Genomic DNA, 20,178 nt, shown 5'->3' with positions numbered 1-20,178 from the left:
ATAACAAATAATATAAATATGTGCAATTTAATTTGACACTAGAAAGGGAGCTCAACGTTAACACCGCAACAGGCTTTTTTCCTTTTCCAGAATAACGACTACAGTTTTAATATAACCTCCAAACGAGTCCTCAGACACTGCTAAGAGAGACAATTCTGTTTTCCTCTAAAGTCACGGAGGATAAAAACATTTAAAAAAAACAGGTGAGATCCACTTTATTACCCCATTTGATCCCAATTAATATGGGACAGTGGTTTCCGCAAGATCCCTCTTGGAGGGGGAAGAGAGCAGGAACAGTCAGCTTGAAAATAAGTTGAGCGAAACGCAGTAAAGCCTTCTTGTGGAACCTCGACTGCCCTTTGAAGTACTCGGCACAAAACCTTGCGGCGATTACTTAGGACCAAAAGGGAATGGAAAGACGTCAAAAGGCGCGTGGAATTCATTGAAATTTTTGATTCCACTTCTTCGGAGCAACATTTCTTTCAGCGCCAAACCCTAACAAACAACAGGAGACTCTCCTTTTCAAGCTCTGCATAACTCTATCGAAGAGAAATCAAAAATCTTACATAATGATTGTTTTGGATGAACGGTAGTTATTAGCGGTGATTGGTCTGGGAATTGAATCCGCATTTCAATACGATATTTTATAGGCGCATAACAAATTTTGCGAGAAATTCTTATTATCATTGAACGTCAACTGGGGCAGTTATTGTCATGCACTACTTACTCTTCGACCTTTAATCATTCTATTGTTCTACCAAAAGCATCTATTTATATTTCCATACAATCCCACGGCCAGAGTCGTTGTGAAGCAAAACTTCTAAACAAAGCAGAAGTATTCGATCTACAACAGATTTGTAGAACAAGTTCGGGAACGTTTAAAACAAACGCAAAATTAAAAAAGAAGGAATCAGCCAAATGCGACAATTGAGGTACCTCTACAAGTGCTTTTGAATACAATAATTTCGGATATGACTGACTACTTCTCAGAATTTCGTGAAGTTTCTAACATTTCTTCTTTGCACTCTTAAAATTATTTGTTTCTATGGTTCCACTAATATAATTAATGTCGCCGCACTGATTACCATGTTACCCTTTGTATTCCCGTGTCAACGGAGAATAATCTCAGCCACATTTACAAACAATCTTCTTTATCCCTAACAAGGAACCTAAACATTAGCTCTCGTTCTACTTCCACGGAAAGAAACCCTAAGCTAAGATTTGTGGTATTGTTAAAACGGGTCTGATTAAACCAGAAGCTAGCTAGATGAAATCCATCTAGAAATTCGCATCTGAAAGGACTTCGCACTCTTTTCAACAGTCTGTCAGTCCCGCATCCGTGGATAGTAAATGCAAGCAGAATAGTCCAACAGAATCCATAGGTGCACGCATTTAGAAATATCCTTAGAGAAACTTCAGATGCTACTGACGAAGCCACTAACGGCTATTAGCTTGTTAGCTTTGCACCTTCAGAAGAATGTAGAGGGATAGAATCTAGAGAATCGAACCGATGCATTATTTCAGCAGATTAATTTTGCACGAGTTCCCACTTTCTTAAGTGAAGAAAGAAACGCCCTTCATGCATCGTTGATGCATTAACGAATTCGTAAGTCTATACTAAATTCGCAATTCAATTTTCTCAGGAAGTTCTATGGAGTGTTCCTGAAATGGGAAAAGAAGGGAGTATGATTCTGCAACATTTTGTATTTGAAGAATTTTCTAACTCGTTCAGACTTTAAACGGTTCGTTAGCGTCGTTCCAAAGAAGGAAAATCTCTGCATAACAAGCGTTTGAAAATGTAATGTGGAATATTCGGAGAAAGTCGTTGCAGAAGGTTTCATGTTTACAATTTCAACGAAGCTGCATCGTTTATGCTTAATTCAATCCAGTGAAAAGCGTTGAAGCACCAAAAAAGTGATGTATTGTGCTTTTGATTCACATTTCAAAGTCTTCGCTTTAGTATGGATGCACACCAGTATATTCCGACCTTCAATACTTAGACTCCTTGTGTCTTTTCTTTCTAGGAATGAGCATAGCCTCACGTACGTGCACGTGCACCATAAAAGCTACCACAAATTCCGCATAGGTAGTTCTTAGTATTAATCAAGCTCGTTTTAGCCAAACCACTTCACATCATGTCCGTTATTGAAAATATAATTAGTTTCACGTCTACGTAACTATTGCTTCCCAAATGTTTCCAAAGAGAACAATAATTATAATAGTCACAAACATCATAAAGATTATAGCATAATGTAATAATCCAAACCAAATGAAATACATGATTCTATAATACGTGCACGCTGAATAAAAAAAACTAAATTCTTTTATGCCCAACGTAGAAGTGGTGATTCTGTTCTCAGATGGTATGGTGCTCTAAAGAAAATCAAGGGTAGCATATTAATTGTACGAAAGAACATTTTTGTCCACGAAACAGTAGTGCGGTTCCCGAGAAGAATGATGAGTTGAATGTGCGAAGCCACGTTTCCTGACTACCTTACTAGTTCCTTTTTTTTTGTTTTATCTTTGTTTACGCTTAAATTCTGCCTATTTTCGCCTGGATTCTCCACGAAATTTATCCGGAATCGTAGACCGCAACGCTGAGCTCTATCATGTCACTTTGTAACTCATGAGAATTACTCACGCAATCAGAGCCGTGCGATCAATGGGAATGGAGACCACAACATCGCTTCTAACGAACTTTTCCACCATTCCCGGCTGACAAACATCGTTACTCGATACTCAGCAACGAATCATCTTTGCAGGAGCTGGAACTTATCGAAAAAGGGAAGGAAGGAAGAAAAAACTAAAAAGTATGGAATTAAATTATCCGCTATGCAGAATTGTATTTCGGAAGTGTACTTTATTGGAACTTTTGCTCTTGATACAACGTTTTCCTACATTTTTTTCTTCCTACGGTTACTGTTTATTGCCAGAACGCGGATGGAAAAACTGCAAGCAGAGAAAATCCTCCTTCGTTTGTCTCATGAATCCGTAACGATGTGAAGTTATTTAGTACATCAACAGATGTTCATAATTTCACTCAGAGCAAATTAGTTCTCGTCGAAACAATGAACAGGAAAGTACTAAGCATTAGCACTCAGTATTATTATTAAATATAGAAAAAAGCTTTTTCCAAATTGGTTTTAAGTGCTAAAACGACATAATTATGACCTCTGAAAGCCATTCATGAGCAACTGTTATTCTCGATGAGTGGGGCACTTTGTAGAAAGTTCTGGGGTAAAAAGTGTCGTTACATGTTGCACTGTGGTTTTCTAGGGTTTTTTTTTTTCTAGGGATGAAATTCCCTTTCAAAGATAATAGTGAGCAAAATTTTCCTTTGTATGCACACACGCTAATGGTCGCGTTGGGAATATTTGTGCTATATCAAATGAGGAAAACGCTAAGCATTAAAGGTCGTAGACGGATTTCCGTACATTTCCAAGAAGCATCGGTCCCCTAATCATATTTCGTGCTTAAGAGCAAGATTACTTCCAGGAGTGATGGACGGACACCAAAATTTTAATGACTAAACAGCTCTCGTTTGCACGCAAACACATCCTCGTGTTGTTGTTGTTAGTGAAATTGAAAAAATTTATGCTCATATTGACAGGGTAGAAAATTATGATGAGTTCCCTAAAAAGATTCTTAAAATTAAATTCTCATTTAGTTACAAGAGGGGGTGGGGGTGGAATTGTTGCTACTTGCGTGAACTAAACATGCGAATAGCAAAACGATATCTTAAAGACGACAGCTCAAAACTTAGGCAGGTCGTAATGCTGATGACATGACTCTGTACTCCGATGGTCGGGACGGTACTATCTTAATCCCCTCGGGCCTTGCTGCTGCTACCTGACAAAGGCTGGCACCCACATTTACAATCATTTTCATGACTAAAATTTTATATTGTAGAATAGTGGACAGGTAACTGCATACTGGCGTTCCACAAATAATTGAGTGTTCACGTCAACTTACAAGTACAAGTTCTGGCGCAGAATACTAGTTGATATCACAAAATCTAATAGCAGAATGGTTTTGGTTCTTTTTCTTCCAGCACCGCTCAGCAAAATGAAAAACTCCGTTGTAGGAAACGCATAAGAAATCTCTGAAAGATGCGACAACTCCCAGACCGACAAACTATGAGGGAGTTCTATATTTTTACGCCACAAAGGCATCATGTCAGTCTGCATTGCGAAAAAAAAGAGGTCCGTGACTTCGGAGGCATACGTGATGGTCACGCTTCGTCACGTGAAAACTAGCAATCGACACACGCGATAACTTGCTTTTTCTGTAGCAACGTAATGAATTCCTTCCAGTGGTGAAAGCGTCTGAAATCCTACGTTATAATTCGTTTCCTGGCTAGCATACTAATTATCTCCATCGAGAATCGCGGACATTTTGCGGTGTAAGTGCAGACCGGAGGTGAGCAGATGGGTAGTCACAAGGTAGCTGGTTTTCCAGCCCCTTGATCTACGCTGCAAGCGCACCACTCTACTGTCAGTGGGCAGCACTCAGCACGAGAGCCGAGTGGACCGAGGGTACCCCGGCCATATATCCGCCGGAAGCAGAGTGAGCCATATGGTTGGGATTGAAGTCGAATGAATCACACTTGCTGTATATATTTCCAGTGCTTGACTATATTCAAATGGTTTGAAAATGAAAATTGAAAGAAAGAAAGAAAATACAAGTTGCCTTAAAGACAGTGTATCACGATTTTGTTGCGGAAGGCACAGCGAAAACGTAGAGTGCAAGTAGTTACGCCCCGCCCCCACCTGCGATTCGTGAAATGAAATGAATTGCCCATTGGGACGTCTGGATGGATTTTCGACAAATCGCAGGCAGGGGCGGAGCGCAAGGGCGACGCGTTGCAATACAGGACTTCGTACGGAACCGCATTTTGAAGCCGTCTGTTTACAGCGGTACAGGGAGAGATGAGCGAGTGAGTGAGTCTTTGGCCCATGGAAATCTATACCACGTCAGATTCGTGTGATGATACCTTTAAAAGTCGTAAAAAAACGGAGCATGGACAGCTTTACTACCTACCTAAGGGATACGTTAGAACACGTCCTTTTTTACACGCTGAGGTCCCCCAGCAACCTCTTTATTGGTTTAACTTAAGCCGATAACAAGACATCATTGATCTTCGACAGCACGCACTTGCATGCGGCGCATGCAGAAGGATGGTGCGTTGCAACTGAAATCCAAAAACGATCGCGGACAGATGAATGGAACCACCCGAATCCCGCAATCTACAACTTTATCTCTAGATTTCCCTGCGGATCCCTTCATCATATTGCATTTGTGATATGCTGTTTTTATCCCAAAATCCGTGCGTCATCTAAAGCCTCTTCAAATCTTAACAGCGAAATTTTATTAAATAATAAAAAATTAATACAAAAAATAAATTAAGACCTTCCCAAAGATCATTTTGCTGATAGAAATACCTAATCAGAGACCCGGACCCCGTAAAAAATAATACAATTCTACAGCACTGAAACACACTTACAGCAGTAAGTGTGTTTAAAAATAAAAATCAAGAGTTTGTCCTAATAGCCGTCATGTCAAATGTATTTAATTACTTAGATAGGGCCCTTAACTACAACATGAAAATTCGATAAAGGAGTACCGCAACAAAAAGGTGAGAACATTCTGCCAGCTAATTCTTTAACTTAGTAGAAAACCTAAACATCAATTATTCCAGTACGTGATGCAAGATGGAAAGATTCTACAGATCGCAATTTCAAGGGAGAAACAACTATATATTTTGATTGAAAAGGGAACGTTCCTTATGACAAATCAGCTTGAATATGGTTGAATATAGTAGCGAAAGAACATGCATAGAATATACAATTGGGCTCTATTCACAGTGCTACCAGCATGGCTCCTATTTCTGCGAACATTCCAAACACAGTTCAGCGAGAAGTTCTAGTGGTTTCATAGATTCATGGCGTTTTTTCGGCGTTTAGATTTGGTCATACTTTCAATGTGTTAGAACTCATCTATTAATTTATGGGCACTTGAACGTTTGACATTCGGCTTCTACGAAAGAAAAAGTCTCTGAATCGGTCGGCAATTGTACATTTTATAAAATTTTGAAGGCAGAAAGTCAACACAATTTTAACCAAGCTCACTATTTTTTACGTTTATTTAATTTCCGAGAGGGAATAAATGTGATGATGTAGAGGTTGAGAGAAAAGCTACAGTGTTCCATTAGATGTGCGAGAGCCGACATTCTTGCTGCACATCCATGTCGCCCACCCCGATGCACACTGCACATTGGGGTGGGCGACAAGGGAGGAGACTTTGTGGTCGCAAGCACTATCCCGAAAGATTTAAATGTAGCGTATCAAGAAACTGACATTGTTGTGCTCTCTGTGGGCGACTATAGGTCTCTGCGGATCGGGATGCGAATGCGAGTATGATCTTGATCCCTCCCCTAATCGTCCCGAAACAGCAGTTCTTTTACGAGGTACGCCACCTGTGCATGCACCGCATCCACGAGCGAGCGGCCGACAATCGCTAAACTCTCCTCAGCAGTCCATTCAAGTAAAACCAATGGGGGGTGTTGACGGAACAGAAGCAACAACTTCACATTCTGATGTATCCCGTAGGAACTAAGGCTGAACTAAAATAAGGATAATAATAAGTTATCTAGGACGACCATCAGATTTCTTTGCTTCTGAACAGAACTATCAATTCTATACTTCCGAAGTCTCCATCTATATCCAGTAATCCTCAATTTCCTGAACATCTCACAAATACCACTTCTGAAAAACTTTATATCATGGAGTAATTAACAAAGTGAGTGAATGCCTTAGAATTCTGAATTAACCACTGTAGTACATCTAACTACTCATGAACGCAATACGATAGCAGGCTTCTTTATCTGAATGAGAAAGTGAAACTGCTTAATGGCACTGCAGAAGTGAAACAGTCCCACAGAGAATGAGATTGTCGACTTGATTATGGCTACGAAGCTTTACAACAGTGATAACAGTGGTTTGCTGCCTTTGCTCTGGTTGATGTATCCTCAAAATTGTTTCTCGCAGTGGTCGGTCATGGAGGGATGATGATGACTGAGCAAAGACACTTTCTAAAGTGAATCCACGTTCTTAATTCAGCGTTTTCTATATATCGAGTTTAGCAGAAAATTTTTGGTGCTCGCTAGTCACAGTAGTGGGTAGAGTTCGGAAAGAACCACGCTAAGAACAGAATTTCAACGGAAAGAACTTATAACTTGTATAAATGTAGCAGGGAAATAAATGAGAGACATCATTTACGCGAGCGACCCAGACTTAAACTAGTGCAAAACACGCGGATTTCGTAGTAACTGTCGTTACTTCAGAGGCAGTTGCCATGGTTTTTGTTCTTTGTTGTCATCCCATCATTTCTTTCAGCTACTCTACCGTAATGAAAACTTGCTTCGTCCAGTTGACTTTGGCGTCTGACTCTTTTTTGTTCTCTGATCCTCTGATTTCTTGGTTTCTACGTTTTTTTTTTTTGTTTTCAAAGTGATTTCGCAAAACACTTCTCCAGCTCTACCTACTATGTACTGAGGAGAACACAGCACAGACAATTCCTCTGAATGCTGTCTTCAGAATTTTGAATGGGGAAGTAAACCTCGATTCGAAACAGATTACAAAGTGAATGAAGATAAAGTGAAACTGATAAACACTTAAAAACTTCTGGAACGTGATAAAATTGGAAAAAAATGACCGCCTAGAAAATGAGAGTGATAACAATCTGAATGAACACGATTATTGGAAAAAAGAATAGGTGGGGAAACTTCAGACGAGATAACAAGAAGAAAAGTGAAAAAATATCCCTATTTGATGTGAAATTCAGAAGGTTGTTTTTCTACTAACCACGGCAACGGTAACCCATGCGTAACTTTGATGGGTTAAAGCTGCTGGAGTTAGTATGCCTCCTCTCATTCTCCGCAGCTACAACATCTATCTTCATCACCTGCGCATTTGTTTGGGTCCTTGGCAAGTGAGGGGTCCCCCCAAGGGAGAATTAGCAAGGGAGAATTTTCACTTTAGACAACGCTTTCGAAAGGCTCTTAGTGAGGTTTCACGGATAAAACACGGAAGATGCTTATTGAAAACGACGTCACCAGGCTTATCAAAGAAAAAAGAAGAAACAATGAAGGTAATATATCTCTGCGAACAGTAAATATTCGACGTTGCTTGATTTCTGGCTTGGTCTTTGCTCTATTTAGGTTATCAATGAGGCTATTTGCCGTTGATTATTTACGTTGTAATATTAATTGTATTATTATTTATCACACTTCTTTAATGGAAAATAAAGTGCTTGGGTATTAGCGAGAAAGTATTTCCAACAGTGTTTCCTGCGCACTGTATCGAAACAACGGAAGGTACTTGTCAAGAATGCGTACATTGTTCAGCCAACACTATACTATCTCCTTCTCTTCCGAAAACAGAGACGTATCCATTTCTTAAGACGAGGCCGTCGAAAACAAATTATCTAATGCCTATCATTTGTGTGTCGACAATACGCTGCTAAAATGTCCATGTTTTGGGTAGCAGCCAGCCAACAACTAGGAATTACTGCCAGAAGGGAACACGAAAAGCGAAAACATTTTCAACTTGGATGCTAAGATAGTGTTAGATGGAGAAAATTTTTGTGTCCTTCATAACAAAACCTTTACCGAAAGTGCGACAGAGGTAAGACAAATAAAGTGAAGTACAAAGTACAAAGCAAATAAACAAGTAAAAAAACATTCTTTGTCGATGCAAAGAATTTCGAAAGAAGTGTTAATTCCAGTTTAGTTTATTTAAAGTTCCTAATCCTCGCACCTGATCACCAATTCAGCAGACAGAAAAACGATCAGGAGTATAACCAGTGATTCTTTCTTCTTTCTTTCATGAATTCGAAAGATTCAAAAAAAAAATGCCGAAGGATAGTTTCGCCTAGTAAAAGCCAAATTTGCTATTATTTAGCTGTAAACCTGAAAATAGCCCATCTTCGATTCTCCTTGAATTCTGAAATGACTTAATATGGAGTTTCGATTGTTTTGATCAATACCAATCTTGGCTGCAGCTCAAGCAAACCAATCAAAACTGAAAGTTACCGATGAGAAATTCCCGGAAGAGATCGCCTGGGATCATCAAAAAAACATATCAAACACTATCTCGCAAAAAGGAAGTTACAGATAAATCCATCTCGGTGCTATTAAGTGCGAAATTCAGAAGAAAAAATTTATTCACCACACAGATCTCCCTTCACAATGTTGTTCTCGGAGCAAAAGTAATACTAGGAAATCCCATGTTTTCGTCGCTGGCTACAAAATATTGCACGATATACTGGAAGAAGGTGGTTCGATTTCGACATATCTAAACTACTTTAACCAGCCGCGGTTTGGATAAGCAGCGAAATGTCCACCAAATGTCTGCATAACAAGTGACAAAGTGTAAGTCATCAAGACCAAAAAGGATCGAGTTTCTACTTTGTTTGCATTGAAGATGCAAATCATTGCGCATGCAAATCATCGCAATTATGGAAATTATGATGTAGAAAAGGAGAAAAAGAGTTTCTCAAAGTGTTAATAAGGCTTTAATATCCGACTAAACCATTTTCTGCAGTCATCACAACATGTTCTTTGCAAAAGGAGGTTTTTTTCCGAACAATAACATCATAGAAGGGGTCTGAGGGGTTCAAAAAGAACTCTGCTAAGCTACAAAGTTGCCACTCAATTGAAGAATTTGCATAGGTGCTGCTTGATCTCTCACGATGAAGGAGAAGAAAGAGATTAAGAGAGTAGGTCAAGAACGAGTGAAAAGCCGAACCACCCCATCAAACTTTATTCGGAAAACTGTGCGAGTAGATATGTAGATATGCGGTCTTTTCATTCCACGAACACGCAGGTACTATATACATTTGCATAGGCTCTCCTTATTCACTTACTTTCAAGCTCTTCTGGAACTTGAGCTGTTCTCCTCGTTCATGCAAATCTAGATTCTGATCTAGCTCGTTTCGGTGATTAAGGCACCGACATATCTAATTACAGCGACGAAACGCTTGCTAAAATACGTTTATTTTTTCATTTCATTGGGATTTTATTCACCTAATTATAGTCGATTAGCGGCATCTGGATGGATTGCAAGCATAACAAAAAAGACAAATAACATAGGCCAGCGAAGTGATGAATAATAGAAAGAAGCGAACTGCCTTCGGGCATCGATCCTTGCTTGCGTCGAGCACATATGCACACGCGCCAAAGGCGGAGTTAATAGGCTCAACATCGCGCTTCTATACTGCCTAACGAGCAGGAAATTGCAAAAACCGAGGAAATTGGCCGATTTTTCTAGTTGCTCTCTTTTCTCCTAACTCGCTGGTGTTTCGTCTTGTTTCTAGCCTAGACGTAACTTTGCTACGGTTTCTCTGCGAGGAAATTGTTCTAGAAAAGATTTTGATTGTTATCCTAATTGAGCAAAATTAACGATTTTGTTACAATATGAAAAAAGAACCGAAAAGTGGAGGAATAATGTATGGTCTTTATTGGTACCTGTGCAGTTGGGAACAAAAAAGACAGTAGTGATGATAAGGCAGAGGGACATCAGCTGAGACAGATTACGTGTCTCAGCTATATCCGAGCAAATAACTCACCGTATATCCCGAGGGTTTGGGGACGAAACTGTAATCCCTTCCATTAGATCTTTAGAATTACTTCTTCAATCTGCGAGCTGGTATTATCACCTAATGCAATTTCCTGCGTCTTTAAGCATATATCCCTTAAAGATGTTTCTGTACAACATTTTCGATTTACAGCAAGAGCTCGTGGAGCATCCATGCATTCGTTACTCTTCCAAACCTTGTAAGAATTGAAATCTGACGTGAACTGCCAGTCGACACCGAGTGACCAGAGGGTCAGGTCAAAATGTCCGGCAGTTCAGCGCAGCGAAACAGAAGGCTGTAACCGAAGATTCCATGAACCCTCTTTCCTGCTCGTACTAAATGCAGTACGATATTTCACCTATGTGGATTAGGCATCGGCGGTGTGCAGACCGACATCACTTTCTTGTTACATTTCTGTTACTTTCGACAAACTGTGCATAGATCGTACGTGCCCGAAGCGTATACTCAAATGCCTGACTGCATACAGGACCACCACTAGCAGGACCCTTACGTGGCCCCTTCCTTTAATTAAGAAAAAATATTCATAAGATTCACCTTTCCTAGAAGGAAAAGTGAAATGGAGGAATAATGAGAGTAGTGGAGTGGATTCATCTTTTTTTCTTGGAAAAGACCAAAAACACGTGCTTTTGAATTCCTTCTCTTTATTTCTTTACTTATTCCACTCTCTCTCTTTTGCTTCAAAGAAGCTACAAAATCGCATAGCCAAGGTTTACTTCCTCCCATCCGCAAAAAAAGCAAGAGGCTTATAAGCGGATGTTCTGCTTACAAAGTAGGAGCTTAAAATAATTCCTGGCAGCTTTCGCTTCATTTTGTCGCTCAGTTCCGATTGAGGAATTGAGAAATTTCTAGTGACGTTTCCTCTTTATCCTAGTCCTTCATGTCGAAAAGTCGCTGCTACCTGATTCGATTTTATTAATGGAGTATAAAAGTGATAACTAACTTACCCCTTTCCTGCAAAATTTTAGCCTAAGAATAAACGCTTTAATCTAACTGCTACTTCTGCCTTCATCCACTTGCAATTGAACAATATTTTAAAAAACTATTCAAGAAATCACCTATGGAAAACGAGAATAATGCAATAAAACATCCATCACAAAGTCTTTTTCTAAACTACATTCTGAGATATTCTCTCATAGAAGTGAACTGCCGTGCGTAGCTACTGATCTTCTATTAGGGCCAAGTTGATAATGTCGACTGAAAATTACAACTTTATGAAGGGGTAGTGGAGCAGAAACAGGACAGTGAACATTCTGGATGAGCTTTGCAAGGAGAAAACACATTGTAGAGACTTCAAAAGGTGAAAAAAAAGTTAGGAATGCAAAACTAACATAAGTTTTTTTCCTCCAATTGAAATAGCTCGGGAGAAATGAAGCTGTTTTTGGTTCTTTCTCCGATAAAATCGAAACGACCGCACACGAAATTAGTTTCACCAGGCCTCCTCTGTTTAATTATCCAAACAAAAACGTTTATTACTATGTGGAGACAGAAAGATGTAAGGTGAAAAAAAGGGTTAACGAAGCTGAACTGCAGAAATTATGACTTTCAACAGTTTACATGGTAGATTTGTTGCAAAAATAAATGTTTTTGTTTCGAGCATAAACGTTCTACAAAAACCAGACAGTACCTTTCCTTCCTACCTCAGCAATGTAGACGAAAGTTACCAAATATGTAAAGAACTAAAATTTCTATTGATTAGTATAGTATAGTAAGTTTCCAGTTGATTAGAATTCCGTACACATAACACATGACATCATCATTGTGATGGAACATCATATAAAATGATTCTATGGGAGTGTGAATGCCATTTCGTACCATTTATCTGTTTCTGATTATCAAAAACACATTCTGACATTGAGATGCACGCGTACCATGCACTGGTCACATCAGCGAGTTGGTGGAGTTCTCTGAGCAACCACACAGACATCGCAACATGCAGGGCTGGCGTACGTCAAGAACTCTCCAGCCCCTCCGTACAAAACAATACCCCACGGTTCGATAACAGATCAATCTAAGGATGTTACCGGGTGATGCTGAAGAAGCTCTGCATTGTACGCAAGTCCTAGTAGCTTTTCGATCCTAAAAACTACTCATGTCTATGGAATTATGTTCCTGTTCTTTTTCCTTCGGGGAAAAATTTCGACCATCATTGATTCCAAACAAATATTCTGTTTGCGAAACTGCTTTCGTGTTGTTGCAGGCTGGAGTTTGAAAGCAAGGCGTTTTCTCACATTCCCGGATTCCGTTCAAAGTTAATTATAAGAGAATTTTTTTTGTCTCTCATTTCTGGACTAATATTTGTTAGTATCGTTCGTTCTCCGGAGGTGGCTACTCATTTTGAAACACGATGAAACTTTTGAAGGCAAACGTGTTTCACCAGTCAGATTCGTAAAAAAAAGCAAAAGCAGCCGCACCTTCCGAAGTTTCCGAAATAAGTATAGAAAGATAAATACAAGATCAACGCTCCCCTTCAGGAGAATTCCATCAAACTGTTGATAGCGCCTGAAGCTCGAATTGAATGCATTAAAGGCATCACCCCACGAATCTGAAGTGGTGGGAATTTCAGGTGGAGTATTCGTATACGGGATCGTAGATTATGGAGAGGGGTGTGATTCCGTCCATTTCTTCTTAATTGCCGTAAAAAACGGCTCGGAAGATGCGGCTTGTGCACAAGGCTGGCGCGCTCCAGTCGAACTCGTTGTGGAAAATAGTGCGCCGGAACGCTTGAAGCCGTTTCTTTCGGGCCGTTTTCTACGGCAATTAGCAAGGAATGAACGGAATCACCTTTCTCTCAATAATCTACGATCCCATATACAAATACTCCACCGGAAATTCGTACCACCTCATTGATTCGTGGTGTGATGTCTTTAAGCTAGGTTATAAACAATGCCGTTGGAATATGATCGGTGACTGTGAGGGGCAACTGAACCGTAAGCAAAACCGAAAAGTCCTAAAGGTCAGAAGAAACCAAATAATTGACACAGCGACCCCATCTATCCGTGTTGTTCGTGAACAGCAATCTCTCTTTTTCAAAATAGAAATTCATTACTGGTTTCGTAATGAAAGACTACTACAAAAGGGAGAACCGAGGTGATTTCTGTTGCAACAGCTGTAAACACATTTCTTTCTTTGTTGTTTTTCCGCAACGGATGTGGTTCGATGTGAACAGCTCAAACACCGTTGCAACGAGAAAAAATTGGGAAGTTTTGCGAAAGCATAGATGGACGTTTGTTTGGCTCCAGTTTCTTGCAAAAATCTTGAACGAAAACTAAACAGCAGCTTTAGCATAGTCGCGTTAAAACTCCTTGAAGCTTAGTTCAGTTGCATGAGCGGCGGCTATCGAAGCGAGATAGTAGAGCAAGATTTTCGAGTCGAGGTTGGCCTCTCATTAGTTCCACTCATCGCTGCGGACCGAGTGAAGCCCTCGATGGTTCCAAGTCTAGTTTTCAAGTACCTAGCAACCTACCAAGCCTTGTCCTTGCTTTGTCTTCCAGTCTTTCAATCATCCCTTTTAATTCAGTGAAGGTGAACGAGAGCACTGAAATTGCTCCTTAGTCCACTTTTGGAGGGTTCTGCCAGCAATGGAAGTTAGGCAGACCCATGCTTCCATATAACTTTTCAGTTTTCGTTCCTCATTAGGGTAAAAACAACCATAAATAGTTGTTACAGCTGACCACGTCGAAAGTCGGCTAATCAAAACATGATGTGTTTGAGCTATCCACATGCAGCCACAGGCGTCTGCGTCGCAGCCAGAACAACATGGAAGAAAATCTCATGACAGCTGCTTCTGCAAAACTCAGTTTGGCTTCCCTTTTCTAGTAGTTATTATGACATCATCCTTCCACTAATTCTCTATTTAATTAACCAAACAAACTTAACTTGCCCACCCAAAAATCAGTGGTCTCTTAATCTCTAGTCATTCAACACGTTCTTTCATCTTACTGTAGAATGCACGACGACGTTCTCGGATCAGATCGTCATGAAGTCTGCAACTGTCTGCAACTGCGTGAGCAGAAGCGTAAGCGGAGCGGTTTCGAGGCGGTGTGGTGGAACGCAGCAGTTAAGATCGAAGGGGACCCTTGCTAGCACTACTTATCGCTGCCTTGGGTCATGGCCCCCTTCGACCCCAACCATTTGCTTCCCCGCACCGCTTCAAAAGCCTTAACTGTATCGAGTTGTGTGTTTTTTTTTCGTTTTGACCCTGCTATGGTAAAGCTGTTGCTTTGTTTTCGTTTAAGATTTATGCAAGGGACGTTACCCAAGCAAACTTAAATCTATACTTTCGCAAAGCTTTCTAACTTCTCCAAATTCATTATTATTTGCCTGCACTCGCTACTTTAAAACTCATTAAAATGGTAGGTGTTTGATCTGTTCATATCGAGCCGCAAACGTCGCGGAAAAACGACTCAGAAAGAAGTGTGTTCACAGGTGTTTCAACAGAAATCACCTCGGTTCTTGTAGTACTCTTTCATAACACATCCAGCCAGGGAAAACACGGATAGATGGCTTCGCTGTGTCAATTATTTGTTCTCTTGTAATCTCTTCTACAGTGCGGTTTTGTGTAAGGTTTTGTTCAGGCCCGGGTTACCTCTCACTGTACAACTAGCGATCACCCCCAAACGGTATTGGTTGTATGGTCGGGTCAAAACCACGTGGACATAGGACAGTTGCGTTACCGGCTGCGTTCGCGGCGCGGTGGAGCTAGCGGTTGGGATCAACCTGGAACCACAGCCAACTGCAGCGATGAAAGGCTGTAAGGTCCCCGTGGATCCCGACCGCTACGCTCCTCTTCAAGCGCAACCGCTTACGTAACTGCATTACGATTCATGTCGTTCTGACATGCCTAGAACCTGGTTTGATGTCTGTAGAGTGTTTTCTATCGAAACACAAAATGGTATTTGCTCGGATTAGAATTGTTCGTTGTTAAAATATGTTAAAATAGCTCTTCGCCATGTGCAATACTTCAGCTTTTTGAAAAATAGTCTATCCTGCAACAGTGGATTTCTTGGGGATAAAAGCAGGTGATCAAGGTTCCTGGTCATTTCGAATACCGCCTACTGCTGCATTGCTACGAGAAAAGGTCATGGACAAGTTTTTGATTTGTTTCGCGCTTCAAAGCTATGTATAGTAAGGGCAAAAGGACATGAAGCACGTACGCAATTGCGTACGCGGCTTCTCTCGAGGCGCTTCGGCGGAGCGTAGGGGCTAGGAGCGTGGTGAAACTATTGCTGGCAGCACCCATCGCAGCAGTTTGCGACGGTCCCAAGTTGGTTCCAACTGCTGCCTCCACCGTTTCGAGTGCGCTGCAACTGCACTCGTGATTCATGCCGTTTTGACCCAACCATACTACTTAAAGGCATCACCCCACGAATCTGAGGTGGTGCAGATTTCAGGTGGAGTATTCGTATACAGGATGGGAGACTACGGAGAGGGGGGTGATTCCGTTCATTTCTTCCTAATTGCCGTAAAAAACGGCCCGGAAGATACGGCTTCATTCGTTTTGGCGCACCACCGCGCGCAACCTCTTTTGTACAAGAGGTTCGATTGGAGCGCGCCAGTCTTGTGCGGCGCCGCATCTTCCGGGCCGTTTTTTACGGCAATTAGCAAGAAATGGACGGAATCATCTCCCTCTCCGTAGTCTCCCATCCCGTATACGAATACTCCACCTGAAATCTGCACCAGATTCAGATTCGTGGGGTGATGCCTTTAAAGGTAGCATACCACGAATCCTGTGATGAGGGAATCTACGAGAAAAGCAAGAGATGGGGTTGTAAATTGAGATCCGGGATGGTTCCGCTCATGTCGCCACAAAAGTAAAAAAACAGTGGTGAAGACGCCGTTTTTCATCACGAATTCAGTTGCAACGCGCCACTTTTGCACGCGCCGCATCCAAATGAGAACAGCCGAAGATCAGCGGTGTCTTCTAACCACACCGTTCAAGCGAAAAACCAAACCAAAGAATAGTCTGCTGAATTTGCCGAAACGTGCACATAAAGGAGCGTTATAAGGATGAGATGAGTGAAATCATAACTGATCCCGCAATCTGCAACCCCATCTCTAGCTTTTCCTGCGGATTACCTCACCACCTCAAAATCGTGCCAAGTTGCCCTCAAATATGCTATCTGGACGCAAATAGCAGCGCACATTTTGATGGAGAGATTTTACAGACCAGTTTCTGCGGAAGAACTTAAGCAGCATGCGGAAATACATGAATTACTCTTTGGGTTTTGCAAATACTTGCCCGAAATCTGCTCCAAGTTAGTGCGATGAAATCGTTAAAATCACCAGGGAGCCAAATTAGATATGTGCTTGCAGAAAACGTTTTTTTTTTTTAAGAAGGCACTAAAACGAACAGAACTTTTACTACGTGAGTGGATTCTGCATTTGCTCCTGAACAGGGCAAAATTCATGTAACGCCACCTTCCTCTAATGAATGATAGCAACTTTAACATTATCCGTGTCTTTTTTTACGTTTGTCTCATTTTCACAACTTCTGTTTAATTTTTTGTGCAAGTATCCCGAACAGCCACCATTATTTATGGTTTTGTTGGCTGGAAGGACAAGGTAAGTGCCGGAATAAGATGGAAGATTCTTCTGGTTTTGTTAAAATAATAGAACCGTCTCCTTCAGCGAAGTCCTGTCGGATATTGCAGATCTAAGTGTCTCAAATTAAGACAGAATCCAAGGAAAGAAAAGCAGAACAAAGGATGCAGTTTGAAACGTAGACGAAACATACATCTAACATGAGCATGATGCATTCTCCCGGTGCACAACGGTGGAATCAAAGATACACATATAAGAGCTCATTATTTCGTAGCTGACTGAACTTTTGAATAATAATGTCGTACGTAATTTGTAAAAATGAAAATATCTGTAAACAGTGTCATTACATTCAACAAAACCAACATTCCACGGGGCCTTTTCAATCAATTCCGGTGGAAGGACACTGTACGCCAAGCAGAAGTGATTCGTAGATATAACATGAGTTTGACCATCTCCGAATGGACAACGTACAGAAACAATCTACCATTATTCTGATATTTGCTACATAGAGTTAGGGGTTTTGCAACTTGGAGGATGCAAACGAACTTGCTCCTGTAGGTAGGTGATCTACTGGAAGGGAACAAAGTCACGAAATTTGTCGACTTAGCAGCTACGATTACATTAAGACTGCCAAATGTTTCATGAATGACCCAACTGCTGCCTTTTCGTCTTCGTTAGCGTTCTGTTGCTTAAGAGATTGTCAGCTTTTTTTTTCGTATGACACCTCATTCATTCCATTTTGAGTTACCATCAGTTTAATTTTGTAGACAATAGTCAATATTCAATGAGGTAGCCAGTTTTCAGCCCATGGAAACAAAAAAAAATTCGTAAATTCAATGAGCAACTATAAAAAAAAACTCACGGGAACATATTCATTAGTTGTTCTTGCGAACGAATCTTAACTATGGATGAAGAAGCTTTTGACTGGATGTAATGGAGCGGAGCCATCAGTCGAGATCCATCCATCGCAGCAATTTCGAAATGAATATGACGCTGTAGAATGCAGACCGGAGGGGGTCCCAGTAATGCAAACAGGGATGAAAGAGTCGGCTCTACCACGTGAAAAGTATGATAGAAAACGCACCATACGCATTGATTGAAATTCCCATTGTGAACACGAATTACAAACAAATTTACAGAATACAAATTCTTTTCAAAGCTGATCAACGGGTTATTGGCTCTTGCTGCATCTTTGGGGAAACGAGAAAACGGTTCTTCTGATGTTTTAATATCTTAATACTACTATATTATAATACTTAATAATACTTACTTAATAATAAATAATATTATAATAATATTATTTATTCAGTTAAAGACTCCCTCATTTTGACAAAGCACACATTTAATGAAACCATTAATGTGGTTTTTTTTTGCGCTGAAAACATGAAAGTGAGAGAGATTTAAAAAACGTCCACATGTCTTAATTTTGAACAAAAAAGAAATATGGAATACCACATTGTTTCTTGGATGACCAATTGCATTGGATATTTTTCGATGACGAGTTTTAAACTTAGAGGTGATTTTGGCAGAATATCGAAATATTCAAGGAGTGCTAATGGAGTGACGGCGTCAAAACGAAATGTCATTCGTCGCTATTGAGTTTAGATTACTATGTTTTCACTTCCGCTTGTACTTGGAAATTTGCTCAAATTATGTATCGTCTGGGACAGGATCGAAGCGAAGCGTATCTGTTTGCAAAGAGGTCAGAAAGTAGTACTGGCGTCAAATAATTATTTTATGTGAAATGAGAAAATGTGGTCGCGATGCTAAGTGGCGGGTTAGCGGGTACAGGATAAGGGGCTTAACGTTGACAAAAACGACCTTGTACTTGCACTGAGACTAAGGTGTATTCAGGAGTTTCTTTATTTGTGCCAGGATTGACTCATAATTTTCTTGTGTTTTTAGTTAGACTCTAGACACAACAATATGAAAACGTCTCTTGACTGCGGTAGAACGCCTGATGAGGCAGTGTCAGAAAGTGTGGGGTAACACGAGCCATTATATCGGAGCGGAAGATGGTTAGGATGACGACACTGTGCGTACGACACACTTACGCTTGTACTGAAGTGGCCATAGAAGATCTGATAATGCACACCAGAAAGATTGGCGTCAACGGACTGACGCAGACAAGACACCGTCACCGACCGGATTCCGTGTATGACACTGGAGAAGCACTGTTCCTAAAAACATGCAAGAGCAGAGGAGTCGATGAAGTCCATGTCTTCGTCAACAAGAGCATGATGACCATCGCCTCCGTCGAACAACTTAAGACCCGAATCGGACGTCTGCGAATGAGACGGTCAAAAAGGCAGATTGGGCGATAGGTTCGGATTTCGTGTGGATTCCGTTTTTTTGTACAACATAGTTTTCCTGGTCGTCCACTGATTAGGGTTCTTACATTTTGGCAGCTAACGAGTGAAGAGCCTTGCTAGCGTATAAACAAGGACCGGCGGTACGTTCTTCGAATGGTCAGAACCGATCCTGTCGGAACAGGGTGAAGTACGATTCTTCGCGGACATGATGGCATGTGAGACTTCGGAATGGAGGGCCTCTGAGATGACCTGTTCATGCTTCCTCAGATGGTCTGAAGCAGGTGGTCGTGTCTGAAAAAAGAAGTAGAAGTTGTAAGTGACCTTCGCCATACCTTTTCTCGATGCTATGATTGGAAAAGCAACAAACAAAAGCGAAGAAGGACAGTCACTCAAGCAAAGAGAGCTTCGGGAAGATATTTAACGACTGATCAGGAGTCCACGAAACTCGTCAGAGTATCAGAAATGAATAAAGTGACGAAAGCGGTGTTTGAAGAACCATAGAATTTCTGCTCACTACGTAAGGCGATTGCAGTTTCGCTATTTTATAGGATAATTATCATGACGTGAAGAGAAGGCTCAGACACAAAAAGAAATCTTAAGAAAGATATTTAACGACTGATCAGGAGATCACGATTTAAAAATATTAAATTCTACTCTTGGGCAAAAACTG

General features: G+C 40.8%; 2 protein-coding genes across 3 annotated transcripts in view; one reads left to right on the top strand and one right to left on the bottom strand.

Annotated features, from left to right (window-relative positions):
* RB195_013964 (uncharacterized protein) overlaps positions 1 to 18,162 on the bottom strand; it is a gene marked incomplete at both ends in the record, with an annotated part of 43,720 nt that extends 25,558 nt beyond the window's left edge. Inside the window, one exon of the mRNA XM_013444663.2 lies at positions 18,059 to 18,162. Coding sequence (XP_013300117.2) covers positions 18,059 to 18,162 — 104 coding nt within the window. The remainder of the gene's footprint in view (positions 1 to 18,058) is intronic.
* A 1,049-nt stretch (positions 18,163 to 19,211) lies between these two features.
* On the top strand, positions 19,212 to 19,520 carry RB195_013963 (uncharacterized protein; the record flags this gene model as incomplete). Of its 2 annotated transcripts, none has more annotated exons than XM_064204017.1 (1): positions 19,212 to 19,520. In XM_064204017.1, the coding sequence occupies one exon, from the start codon at positions 19,212 to 19,214 to the stop codon at positions 19,518 to 19,520; it is 309 nt and encodes a 102-aa protein (XP_064059898.1). The 2 variants fall into 2 exon arrangements, with proteins under 2 accessions (XP_064059898.1, XP_064059899.1); XM_064204018.1 differs by having other exon boundaries at positions 19,221 to 19,520.
* Between the last annotated feature and the right edge of the window lie 658 nt (positions 19,521 to 20,178).

The sequence above is a fragment of the Necator americanus genome, chromosome V (genome assembly GCF_031761385.1).
Source record: "Necator americanus strain Aroian chromosome V, whole genome shotgun sequence".
Lineage (NCBI taxonomy): Eukaryota > Metazoa > Nematoda > Chromadorea > Rhabditida > Ancylostomatidae > Necator > Necator americanus.
The sequence above is the reverse complement of the archived record's forward strand: the minus strand, read 5'-3'. Positions and strand labels throughout refer to the sequence as shown.